General features: G+C 41.4%; 1 protein-coding gene across 16 annotated transcripts in view; it reads right to left on the reverse strand.

The window, feature by feature from the left end:
• The window catches only part of ESRRG (estrogen related receptor gamma), a 519,096-nt gene that overhangs the window by 134,266 nt on the left and 372,264 nt on the right, over positions 1–12,566 (reverse strand). For all 16 annotated transcript variants that reach the window (XM_039883372.1, XM_039883368.1, XM_039883362.1 and 13 more), the window contains one exon: positions 2,440–2,556. In XM_039883372.1, coding sequence (XP_039739306.1) covers positions 2,440–2,556 — 117 coding nt within the window. The remainder of the gene's footprint in view (positions 1–2,439; positions 2,557–12,566) is intronic.

Below are 12,566 nucleotides of genomic sequence, written 5' to 3' on the forward strand. Positions count from 1 at the left end.
CCCATGGACTTTCACCAAGAATGTTTAATTAAACACAGTTCACACCTCTTCAGTCACGATTGTTCCTGCTTAAGGACCATCATAGGGAACATTATTTAGCGGGAAAGTATTTTTTTCTACTTCCTTCTTAAACCTAGAAGGACAAATAGTTGAGTAAATCGTAGTAGTAAAATCAAACCAATAAAAAATTCTATCTGCCTGGAAATAGAGGCATGTCCCAATGTATTTCAGGTTTTGAGAATAAAATTCAAATCTAGAACACTTCAATACAAAGTGTTAATATATTATTTTTATAACATTTTTTTAAAAAATTGGTTTGCTTTTTGAAAACAATGATTTCTTAACTCCCAACTCGTAAGCCTTTTTAAATGAGCATAAATTTAGTGTGATTCTGTATAGCTCAACTAAGTGGCAATTTATAGATCAAGAATTAACTGTCAATTACTGATCATTACACACTGAAATATGTTTAGTTTGTTACTCTGCTATAGGGTTTAAGGGAATTCCTAAGACAGCGTTTTTCGCCTCAAAAAAGGAAAACTCTTCGTCATGTGGGTGGGGTTGTTATTGTTTGGTTTTATTTGTATGTTTTCCTTTGCAAAACTGTCCTTCTGGCATTTTTGTATAAGTTGTCACTAGGAAGAGCAACCATATCTGTCTTTTTCACTGATTTCTCACTGGAGTCTAGAATAGTGCCTGGTACATGGGGGAAGCTTAATAAATATTTAGCAAATGGATATAAATGTAAAATATGTTAACTGAAAAATCCTAATAGGACCAAAGGCTATATACAGTGGGAAAAAAAAAAAAGTACACATTCCCCATCCTCATTTTTGTTCACCAGTGTAAACTGCCACAAATCTTTATCTAAATATCACTGAGGTTATGTCGCCTTCTACCATTCTTTCTCCTTTCTTTTTAACGTAAATTATTAAAATATAATTTTTTATAAAACTTTTTGTATTACTTGGCAATATATCTTGGTTACCTTTTCTGAAGGCTTTACTTATAAAGATATACTCTTGTTTTTTATAGTGTTTTTCAAGTTGAAGATGAGAAGAATTTGAGAGAGCCTTTGTTCCCACCCAAGGAAGGAGTTAGTTCTTAGTGGACAAGAGGCAGAGAAATCCAGCAGGAATTCCTTACACCCAGATACAATCTGATCTACTTGTCTTCCCATATCATGGTACACAGTAAAAACCTTGGAATAAGACAAATGAGGAACAGTTACGAGACTGGTACTTCTATCCCTAACTGAAGCTCTGGTTCACTCTTAGGGAACAAAGTTGGATCTGTCTGGATTGAGAAGTTTAAAAATCAGCAATCTCCACTAACTACAAAATATACAAACTCATAGGTCCAACCCCAGGATCAAGGCATATCCTATGACTTAATATAAGTTATCCATTTAAATATTCAGTTTACCTACTTTTTCTTTCAAGTTTCCATGACAGCATTTTCATTTTCTTACATTATAAAATTATCACATTTATTTATTCTGGAAAATTTTCTGAAGAGAAGGAAACAGTAAAACCTAAAGGCAATATGTAAAATGCAGATCTACAACAGCACACATATGTACAAAGACACATTTAAGGGAAAAAGACTAAATCTAGGGCTACCGACGAAAAGAACGATTTCTATCTCTAAGCTAAAATGTTAGTTGCACCAGACGCACTGGAATATATAACTGTTTTAAGACCTTTGATACTGGTGGAGGGGTTGAATGAATTCTATGATCTGACTATGTAGCTGTGTGAGTTCAGGCAATTTGTTTGGCACAGAATACACACGTTCATGGTTATTATCTTGTGTCTTCTGCTTCTATCCCCAACTGAAAGCGATTATTTTAATATTATTATTACAAGCTCTTTATGATAGAAAATAAGTCTAAAAGATTAGAAGAGAATAAAGAGGGCTTTAAATCTAAGTTTAATTAAGAAAAAGAAAATGGTAACTTTATGAAGTGATAGATATGTTAATTAGCTACATTGTGGCAATTATTTTACAAAATATATGTATATCAAAACATCAACCCATGAGCATTAAATATCAACTTTGTCAATTATACCTCGATAGAGATGGGAAAATAGCTCTCTATGAACCTAATAATGAGAAGAAATGCAAAAGGACAATAACAGTAGCCTCCTGGTGTCCATCCTCTGCCTTCTGGCAAAAATAAAGATGAAAACAACGAGAGCTGCCCAAACATACCTGGTGCGCTCCGCCACCCATCAGACCTGCCCTTTCCTGCGGATGTCAAGTCGTTAGCCTCAGGGTACCAGGAAATGCGGGTATAAAGAAGGAACATTCTACCGTCGGATTCAGGGTACTTACTGTAACCCCAGATCTTCCTGGGAATGACATCTATCTAATTCCTCGTGCATCCCCTCCTCCATTCCCAGCCCAAAGCACAGGGCGACTGGCGAGGGGCCTTACCTTCCTTCAGCATGCCCACTTTTAAACACTTCATGAAGCGACAAGCCTGGCAGGATTTTCGTCTGCGCTTTGTGATCTCACATTCGTTCGTGGCAGGGCAGCTATACTCTATGTTACCTAAAACGCAGAGTTGGAAGGAGAGAAGCTGTTAGATGTGCAAGACCCAGGAAATACTAGCACCTCAAAGGCAATGCCAGTTGTGATGCCTGCCCTCTCCCCCCTAAAAAAATGTCTCATGGGATTCATGTTACAAGCGTTACAAGCACTGAACATGCATTAAACGATGTGATGATATCTAGTGATGCTCTTTAAAAGACTGTTTAAATTAGCCTTGACGCCGTCATGTGTAGTCCACCCAGGCAAAGTAACGGTCTTCCAAGAGCTTCAGGGCCAAAAGAAATTTCAAAGCAGGTTATTGCCATAAAAACACAAACATCAGAACTATATTCTTGTGTCCTCAAGCTTGGATTTCTTTGGGTCGCTAACGCTTGCTGCACCAGGCTTATCATCTTTCTGTTATCGAATGGCTGCCAAACTTCGCTGTGAAAAACGATTGGCAGGCTAACGTGGGACCTTGCAGGAAGCTTCTAGAGGGCAGCAACTAAAGTTCCGTGGTTCTAACACTAACCACCACCTCGCAAAGACAATTTTGTGCTTGGTAAATGATCCTTATTGGTAAATGCTCAACATCCTCAATATGTCGTAAATCAACATGCGTCGTAGATGTTACATGCCATCAGCCACCATCGTCGTCATCATCGGCCATCATTTGTCATCGTCTTGTCAACCACCGTCGTCATCGTAGAAAAGTAAATCGGCCCGTAAATGAATGAGTCACCGTCGGCCGCAGCCGATTAAATAAATAAATAAATGTCAGCCATCGTAGATAAATACATCCAGATCAACCGCAAAATAATGTCCAACGTCATGGTCATGCGTCACCATCAACCACCGTAAAATTAAATAAATAAATGCGGCCATCATCGTCAAAACCGTAAATAATCGGCTTGCGTCATAAGAGTCGCCGTGCCATCATACCATAAATTAAATAAATCATCATCAGCAGGTCGTTGTCATGGAGTCACCCCATCAACCACCATCGTCATCATCATCATCAACCATCATCGTCATTACGTCTGTTATACTCCTCACATAATGAAACCCACACACTTAAGCTCCATGGAAATGTTTTAAATAAGAACAAACTGCTATGAAATTATATTTTTAGTATTAGAGTTCACATCACTTACGGTAGCATCTATATATTTGAAATGACACGAAACCAGAAGAAGATCCAAACTATAACTTCATTTTTTCTTTTTTTTCAGTTAGGGGCAGTGACAGCGTGTGGGCTGTGCCCTGGGCCTGCCTACGGCTTTGCAAAGAAGCTGTGTTCAAGATCGAGCCTCTCTCCCCTATCGGCTCTGCCACACAGTGCCTGAAGGTCTCCGATTTACTTCCTAACCCTTTCCCCTTGTGATTCAGTGCATCAGTATCTTAATGAAAATGCATTCTGTTTATCGCCCTCTTGGGAAGGGGGAGGTCATCACGCCACATGCATAAATTGTCATCAGAGATGGTCCGAGCATAATTGCAATTTTGCTGCTCCACGTCTGCAATGCCCGGGGTCCGTCCAAGTCCCCTGAAACATGCACAGACTCTGATAATTAGCATAGAGGCTGCCTGGGACCACGGCATTGATGAAATATTTCAGAGTTAATCACACTTTGTAAACACTGATTTATATTGACTACCTTTCTCCAGACTGATGTCTCCTCGGTAAATATCACATTACTGGGTTGCAGGATTGTACAGACTCAAGTCATCAGCAACTGCTAATTCAACAGGAAGTAATACCTAACCACTTACAACTACTGAAAATTGGTTAAGCATGCATGACTCAAAAATAAAAAAAATAAAAAAAACAGGCTGTACATTATAACCTGAGATAAGCCTATCAAAATTATTTGACTAAATTAGCATTCTAATTCAGGGTATTTATAATAATAAAAGCAACTACTTTTTCACATAAGAGGTTGAATAATAAGAGTAATATTAATTGCATCAACAGAAGCACACACCTCACCTTCCTCAGAGATATTACTGATGCTGTATTCATTGAAAAGCAAGGGGAAGTCAAAGAAACCAGCCTGGCTGGGTCATGTCTGAGAATAAAAGGATTTAGAATGTGAACTTTAGATAAATCATTTTTCACTGCAGAGTTTCTTTAACCATTACTGAACTTTATTTTGCATCGAGAGAGTGTTGCTAGTAATTTCCTGGGGGTTAATTAGTATTCTACTGCGAGACCCTTCCATCTGCATGGCTCTCCTTATACTTATTTAAAAAGAAAGCCACATCTCTGCTTTCTTAGAAAGAGCTGAACAATGACTAGCAAGAAGAAAAAAAAAAAAAAACTCTTTTCCAAACAGCATTCCTTCCCATTCGTTTACCTGAAAAATCAGTGTGAAGTCATGCTTCGTGTACCTTCCAGTATGGAGGCGTGGGCACTTGACCCCAAGCTTGGAACCCAGAGCTGAAAACTTCTCCTGGGATGACCCACACACACAAATAATCATCATTCCTTTCAAACTAGTTCCTCTTCCTCTTTGAAAATTATATCCTCATCCTTCACGATAGCATACGTCTGACAGGAACCTCAACCAGGCATGTGTGAGCTCACACCTAGCCTATGGCAGTTATCCCCTAACTGGGCATTTTGCCTCCACTGTCCCCTCTAATCCATGCCACATACCACTATCCTATTCCTCTTCCTGTGACTTGCTTTGATCCTTCATCACCCTAATTAAAAAAAAAAAAAACAAAAAATCAATAAATTCCGATGGCTTCCTGAATTAAATATATAATATCAGACTAGCTAACAAAGTCTCCTCCAATCCAATTCTCACCCACTTCTCCAGCAATATTGAAATGATTATCTTGTATGAACTTTCCGATGCAGCCACTTTTGATGGACTCATTTTCGCTGTGCCCTTCAGACTTCTCGCTGAGAATGATCTATCTTTGGCCCTCTTTCCTTCTTAAAATTACTTCCAAGTCCCAGTGTTCAACTCGAATTCCAGTCAAATCTTTCATGAAAACGTCTCAGCCCATCCCAGCAGAAAATGATTTCTTGGTTCTCATACCTTTTCGGATACTCTCATCAGATCCAGACATGCCGTATTTTGTTATACCTTTTCACATGCATATTACCCATTAGATGATAAGATCCTGGAGGCAAGAACCACTTCTTAGGCAATACAGAAATCTTCCACGAAGAAGGAGAACGTAAGTAAAATAATACTCTTAGAATAAGTTAATATTTTCTTGATATCTCAAGGTTATTTCTATGAACATCAATTACGGTGCTGTAATGCAGCCATGGCCACAGTCAAGTGAGCCAGATGTCCCTTCAGGAAGTGATATGAAGCACACTAGGAAATCCGTTTCACAAATCAGAAAAAGTAAAAGAAAATCTAGTTAATTTTTCAAAACCTTGAACAGTAGCTTTGCCAAAAATGGAAATGCATGGCAAAACGGGGAGAGATTATCAAGAGGGAACCAATAAAACGCAAAGACTTCTAGGGAGTAAAGTGTGAAAAGGAAAAATAACTGTAAGAGGCTTCAAAGGAAATAAAAATGCATCTCGACACGAATAGGATACCAATAAAAGGAAAATGTGAAAATATAGATAGATGGCACTAAATGAGTTATTTAACTTTTATCTAATTATAATACTTATTATTTACGAAATAGGTGCTCTATTTTGAGACTTTTATAGTGAGACTTTTAAATTGCATACAATGAACTATTCTAACTTCCTTCCGAGCTGTTACCTCCCATGAATCTTCAATGACAAAGAGAAATGTAAAGGCTGGAAACTTTTTAATAGCCTGAGAATGAACTCTTGGAAGAGGGATTCTGACTTATTCATTGCTGAATCCTCCGTGCTTATCCATGAGTCTGGAATTTTTTATCATGTGCTGGGTTGAGATAGAGACGTGGGTCTGCCTCGTCAGGGGTCCATGGTCTTACAGATGTGTAAACAAACAACAGTGCAACTTAGTGTTTGGTGTGACAGCTCTGGATTCAGAACCAGCACGCACGTCCACAAATGCAGAGACTGTGCTCAGGGAAGTTGGCGAATTCTTTACACGGACACAAATGCTTGAACTGTGCTGTGAAAAACGAAGAAATAACCGCGTTGGGGTAAAGGCATCTTCCCAAAGCTGCAGGGAACAGCACATTTTTATAAGAATGTCACTGCAAATGGATGGGAAGCAAACTGGTCCTGAGTGTTTTCATAAATGATATACTTTTGGCTTAATGCGTGTAAAAATCGTTTAAGAGGAAATCAGGTATCCTTCGACCAAATGTCCTGTTTCAATAAACTTGGCTTGACGTATATGGACGATAACCTTGGTTTCGTTAAGCAACACTGGTTTGTATCTTGCAAAACAAATCAACTTCATTTTAAAGAACTGTTTTGCTACAGGAAAACCTCCTCATTCGCCAGCCCTCCCCCTGCGTGACTGAGTTCGGACATGACCACCCACCCAACCAAGCCTTTGATCCCCAGTCGAGTCCGCAGAGATTCTGCCCTTGAAAAACCTTCCCTGGCACTTTTTCTACTCAATAAAGAAAGCATTTTATCCTAAAACTGTGCAGCCCCCAGCACCTGGGCAACAATGTCACATCTATTTCGGTAATGGCTCAGACATCGCTCCCAGCGGACCTTATGATCTCTACGGGGGCGCTTGTTTTCTTCGATTCATGAAAGCAGAAACCAGACAAAAATATTGCCAATAGCAGCTGTGGGCACCTGGAATCTGAACTCTGGATTGTCACGCAGGACGACGCAGAGGTTATTTGCAGCCTCGGAGTCTCATCGCAGACACGGGGTTTGCTTGGATTATAGCTTGCTATTTTCTGGGACGCATTTGTTAAATGGCACTAGGGACTGAATTGGGCAGCTACTGGTGACACGATGGGAATCTTCCCAGTTTTGTCAATAGCCGAGGGAGTAAGCTCTGCTGCGGGGTGAGCGAATCAACATGGAGGCTCTGGGTTTTTAAACTGGGATGACGGGAATGATAGAGCCATTTGTAATATCTCCTGGCGGCTTTTCAGAAAGTCCTGGGCTCTGATTCCTTATTTCAGAATCTTTTGTACAATTAGTTTGCAGGCAATATAATTTTCTCACTTACTGCTTAATAGAATCTTGCAGCTAGCTGGCGGATGGAATAACAGGGTGTATGAAACTCCAGCCTGGAGTGCCAGTGGATAATTTGTATATTCCTTTCAGCCACTTAATGGACTTTTACAGTTTGGCAGCGAAGGGGCTGAATGATGTGAATTAGCATGGCATCTCAAAATAAAAATATATGTCAAATCTCTACTCCCTCCATTCACACATAGTAGTGACGGACTGGGCTTCACGGAGTTCCCAAGAGTCGCCCTCTTTTTCATACACACGGACATCACAATTATAAAGCCCGCATCTGCATATTTCCCCCAATTGTTTTAATTTTATTAGCAGAACCAAACGGCTTGAGATGACCCACAGGGCACTCCGGTGGGGTTTATCCAGTTGCTTTCCAACATTAAGTGATTTTGAAAAAAGGCGTATTTGCCTCAGTGCACAATTATAGAGCATTAAAAACATGTAAGCAATAATCTGTAGTATTTTTGTTTTAAATGCCCCAAACAAAAGAAAACCCTCTATAGATAGTAGTAAAGGTTTTTCTATATAGATAACTTCCTTTTCTTTCCTTCACTTTTTAGTTTTGAATGCTTCTTTGTTTCTAGCTATTTTCTGCTCATTGCACTTGAAATAAAAAAAAAATACTATCTATAGCTGAGATTATATAATATGGAATAATAATTTATTACATATGTGTAGCATAAAAAAGGGTCATGAATCCATCAATGAGCATTGGAGTGCTTTTTCTTTTTTTTTTCCCCAAAGAATAAACTCAAAGTTAGACTTCAAAATAAGTTACCTAAAGACACTGCATCTGTTCCCAAAAGGACTGCTTCAAAAACTTTACGCCACTTTTTTTTAGAACTGCCACCAGCGGTACTTTACGAACTACACTTCATTCATCTTCACGCAAAACACCTGATGGCCCTCTTTATCACGAGGCATGATGATGCCAAACGATTTCTGTCCACTGTTACATTGTATTATCTACCTAAAAATTTCAGCGATCTCCAGATCACTAAAGATATTCTGAGAATCTGCCTCCAGCTCTAAATGAGGATGCCCCCGAATATTACAAAGAATGGCAGTGCCAGACTCCGAAGGGGACCCCGAGCCACCTGTGAAGTGCAGGTGGTGGCATACTGAGGTGGCTCACAGGCACCTCTTATCTGAGCACCTGCAGACACAGGGTTATGCCAGCCTCGTGTCCTTTGCCTTTTCGTTGCCCCTTTGCCCCGAAAAAGTGAGGTGGAAGTCAGATAGGTATAAAAAAGGGTCTTTTGATATTTGGTCCTTCAAGGGTCTCTAGGATTAAATCCTGGGAATCCCAAACATAGTCTAGAAGAGCCATAACGGTCTGTTGGCAGAAACTGCCACATTTTCACAGTGAATCTGAGGCTGGGCTCCAAAATGAGAATAAACGATGCTTTGCCTTTAAGGGAAAAAAGACCAGAAAGAAACCAACAAGCAGACAGGCTTACAAATCCTGAGCAAAGTCTAGCGGCTGGAGACCAAGAAGACCACGCACCCTGGTTTCATGCTCCGGGGAGTGTGGGAGGAGGGCCGTGAAGCCTACAGCGGGGATTGCCATCGACTCCCCGCTGTGTAGTGCGTCTAACCGCAACGTGAAATTTCCCAATTGCATTGAATAAAAAATGGTTCGCCAGGAAAACAATGCTGTTACATGAGAGGAGATTATTTATTTTGCCTTGATTTTTTTTTTTTTGCCAGTTTAAACAAGGCGTATCTTCAGCTTCGCCCAAATCTGTAAACACCACAATTCTTATTGCTTTAATTCCATGATTATTAACCACACACTAGGCTCTATGAATGTTTGTTTCTTAAAAAAAAAAAAAAGGTGGAAACAAGTCTTGCACGCCCACTGAATGTCCATCCTTAGCGTACTGCCTTGCATCTGGTTCAGGAAACCATCAGAGGATGAGTGAGTGAGGGGAGAGAGAAGGGGGGAGGCTGTAACACCCCGTAAGCGTCACGTGAAACGTGCGGATGAAAATTGCATAGTTGGGTTCTGCCTCCTGAAGGGGAGACACACTGCACGAGCCCATCGATCATTAAACACTTTGAGTGGAGTTTGAGAACCGTATAAAAACAACCTCCCTCGGATTTACTTAAGGCTGTGAAAATAAATATGCCATTTACCCCACGAGGCTGAGAGAGGGGTCTGTCCTGCCAACAACTCCAGTATATAGCACTATATTTTACAGATACTAGGAGAGGAAGACGTGTAATAACTCGAGTCATTTTTTAAAGCACCAAATTGTCTAAGAAGTGAATTTCTGAGACATCAACCACATTTTCCTGTGAATATTTCCTGTCACCCCCCGCCCCCTGGAACTCATAAACTGCCTATCATGGGATATAATCTGAATATAACTGAGTGAGGCATTTGGAAAGCTCTTCAAAATCTCACCCCAGCCTTATCTCTCGCCATAGGGCCAGGTCAATTTCTACCCCCATCCAGGCCCACGTGCTGTATGACGTCCACATCGAATTAGTCCAAGTTCCTAGAAAGCACCACTGTCTTTCCTTCCGATCTTTCTCAAGTGCCTCTTTTATCATTTCTTCAGCGATGCTGTCCCAGGCCCACGGAGTTAGGAATCTCTATGGGTGCACCCGGTTCCTCTCAGGTGAGCCCTTCCCTTACCAAGTGACATACGTTATTATGTGTGCCTACTGAACTGCCACCTCCTGTCCCAGCTAGGTAATTGCAGGGAAAGGACAAAAACTCAAGCATCCGGACATCCAGTCCAATACTCCTTACACGCACCCATTAAAACTTACCTATCAATACCTATAATAAACATTAAGAGTGCCAGGCTCTTGTCCACGTGCTTTACATACACAAACCCCCATTCTGCAGATGGAAGAACGAAGACACAGAAGAAAAGAGGTAACACAGCCGGCGTCACGTAGCTCACAAGTGTCCGAGCCAGGATTTGAACCCAGAAAGCCTGTGCTCTTAACCCTGACGCAATGCCGCCGGCCTCCGGCCTTTCCCAAGGGATTGACTGAGCATTGTGTGGCACAGAAACGAAAAATGAAATTCCTTTCTTCTGAGGGGGCGCTTCGTGTAGCTGCTGCTGCTGTTATTGTCACTGGCTGGAAGGGAAATGCTGACGCCTGGCCGTGGCGGGGCAAGGGTGGCCTTGGCATTGTCTTTTCTGCTGTCAGCTGATGCTGCTGAGGCAGCTGTGGGAGAGGATAGGGTTGCTTGTAAGAGAACGGCATCTCTCAACACCTCAAAAAGAAATCCCTCAACTGATCTCTGCGCCACTACGGTTCGTGGCCAGTTTAATTCCACAGAAACCAAACAAACCAGTGTCGCCAAAGCAACAGGTGTCAGGTTGTAAACAATGCATTTTAAAGATCTCAAAATAATACTATTGTTCACGGTAGAGAGAAAAGGCAGTTCATAATCAGAAGGGCGAGGGCTGAAATGCATTAAAAAGAGAATGTGTATAATAAAAATACGCTCATTGATGAAAATGATGTAGAATATAAATATCTCTCAGCAGAGTTATGCAGAAATTCAACGTTTTTAGCTGTGACGTCATGATACCTTCTAGGAGAAGGCTAGTGTTCTCCTGCAGTGGGGGACACATCCCCTAAGACAGGGTCCCAACCCCGAGGCCATGGACCAGTACCGGTCCTTGTCCTGTTAGGAACCCGGCTGCACAGCAGGAGGTGAGCGGCCGGTGAGGGAACGAGCTTCATCTGTATCTGCAGCCGCTCCCCAGCGCCAGCATCAGCGCCTCAGCTCCGCCTCAGAGCATCAGGCGTTAGATCCTCACAGGAGCCCTGGTCCCTGGTGCCACAAATGTTGGGCACGGCTGCGTCTATGTGATGTGTGCAGCCACTTCATCTTTGCTTTTAAGCTCCTATAGTGTAGGGATCGTGTCCCAGGAGTCTTCATGAAAGAGCTCAGAGATGTCCCCTGCCACACGAGAGGCTTTATACCTGAGCTAACCATGACCTCCCAAATTTGCTGTGCTAATAATATACATCAACTTTTAAATGTTCTCGCTCTGCCCACAAATCTTTAAAAACCTATACAAGTCTGCCTATCTTCCTTTTAAAATGTGATTCAAAAAATAGGGAAAAAATGGTTTATTAACAAAATAGCCTTGGTGGAAAAAAGAAATGCTAATGAAGGCTCATGCACCCGCTAACTCTGCATGGAAAACATTTCAGTGTGTACGTTTTGCCGTGGCAGCTGCCGTACGGTACAAGGAGTCCACACGACAAGTGTTGGTGGCGTTTGGATCACACCCTATGTGACAAAGCAACCGACTGGAATAGGACTTTGACTTCACAACAACCTTCAGATTTTCTCTGTACCTTAAACAAGTACAAACAAGCACATCCTTTCCTGATACTGTCCCTAAGTGCTTCTGTACTTGAATGCCATCAATGTGCCCAGAACTTGGCCAGAAAAGAAACATGGATGTTTGATTCTTCCTTCAAGATCAAGTTCATGATGCTTGATTCTTCCTTCAAGTTCATATCTTTAACGAGTATTTGTCTGCTTCCTCCAGGGCTGGTGCAGATTTAGAAAATGCTGCTTGACACAGTGATGCTAACAGATCTGTATTAAACTGTAGGAGGCAGTATCACCACGATTACAAGCTAAGCTGCTGGAGTCAAACCGGGTTCAAGTCCCTGCTCTCCCATTTTCTGTAGGAGTTGGGGAACACGTCTAAATGTGAAGTTACTTGCTTTGTGGCTGAAGTGCAGATAACAACTGATACCTTCAGAGGGTGCTGTAAAAGTCAAATGAGATCATGCATTTAAGGTACTCAGCACAGTGCCTGATGCAGAGGGAGCATCGATTATCAACAATAATTGTGACACTATAACTTGCTTTGTCACATAGGGTGTGATCCATACTCGGGAAGGGATTTGA

Source organism: Pteropus medius, unplaced genomic scaffold (assembly GCF_902729225.1).
Source record: "Pteropus medius unplaced genomic scaffold, Ma_sr-lr_union100, whole genome shotgun sequence".
Classification (NCBI taxonomy): domain Eukaryota; kingdom Metazoa; phylum Chordata; class Mammalia; order Chiroptera; family Pteropodidae; genus Pteropus; species Pteropus medius.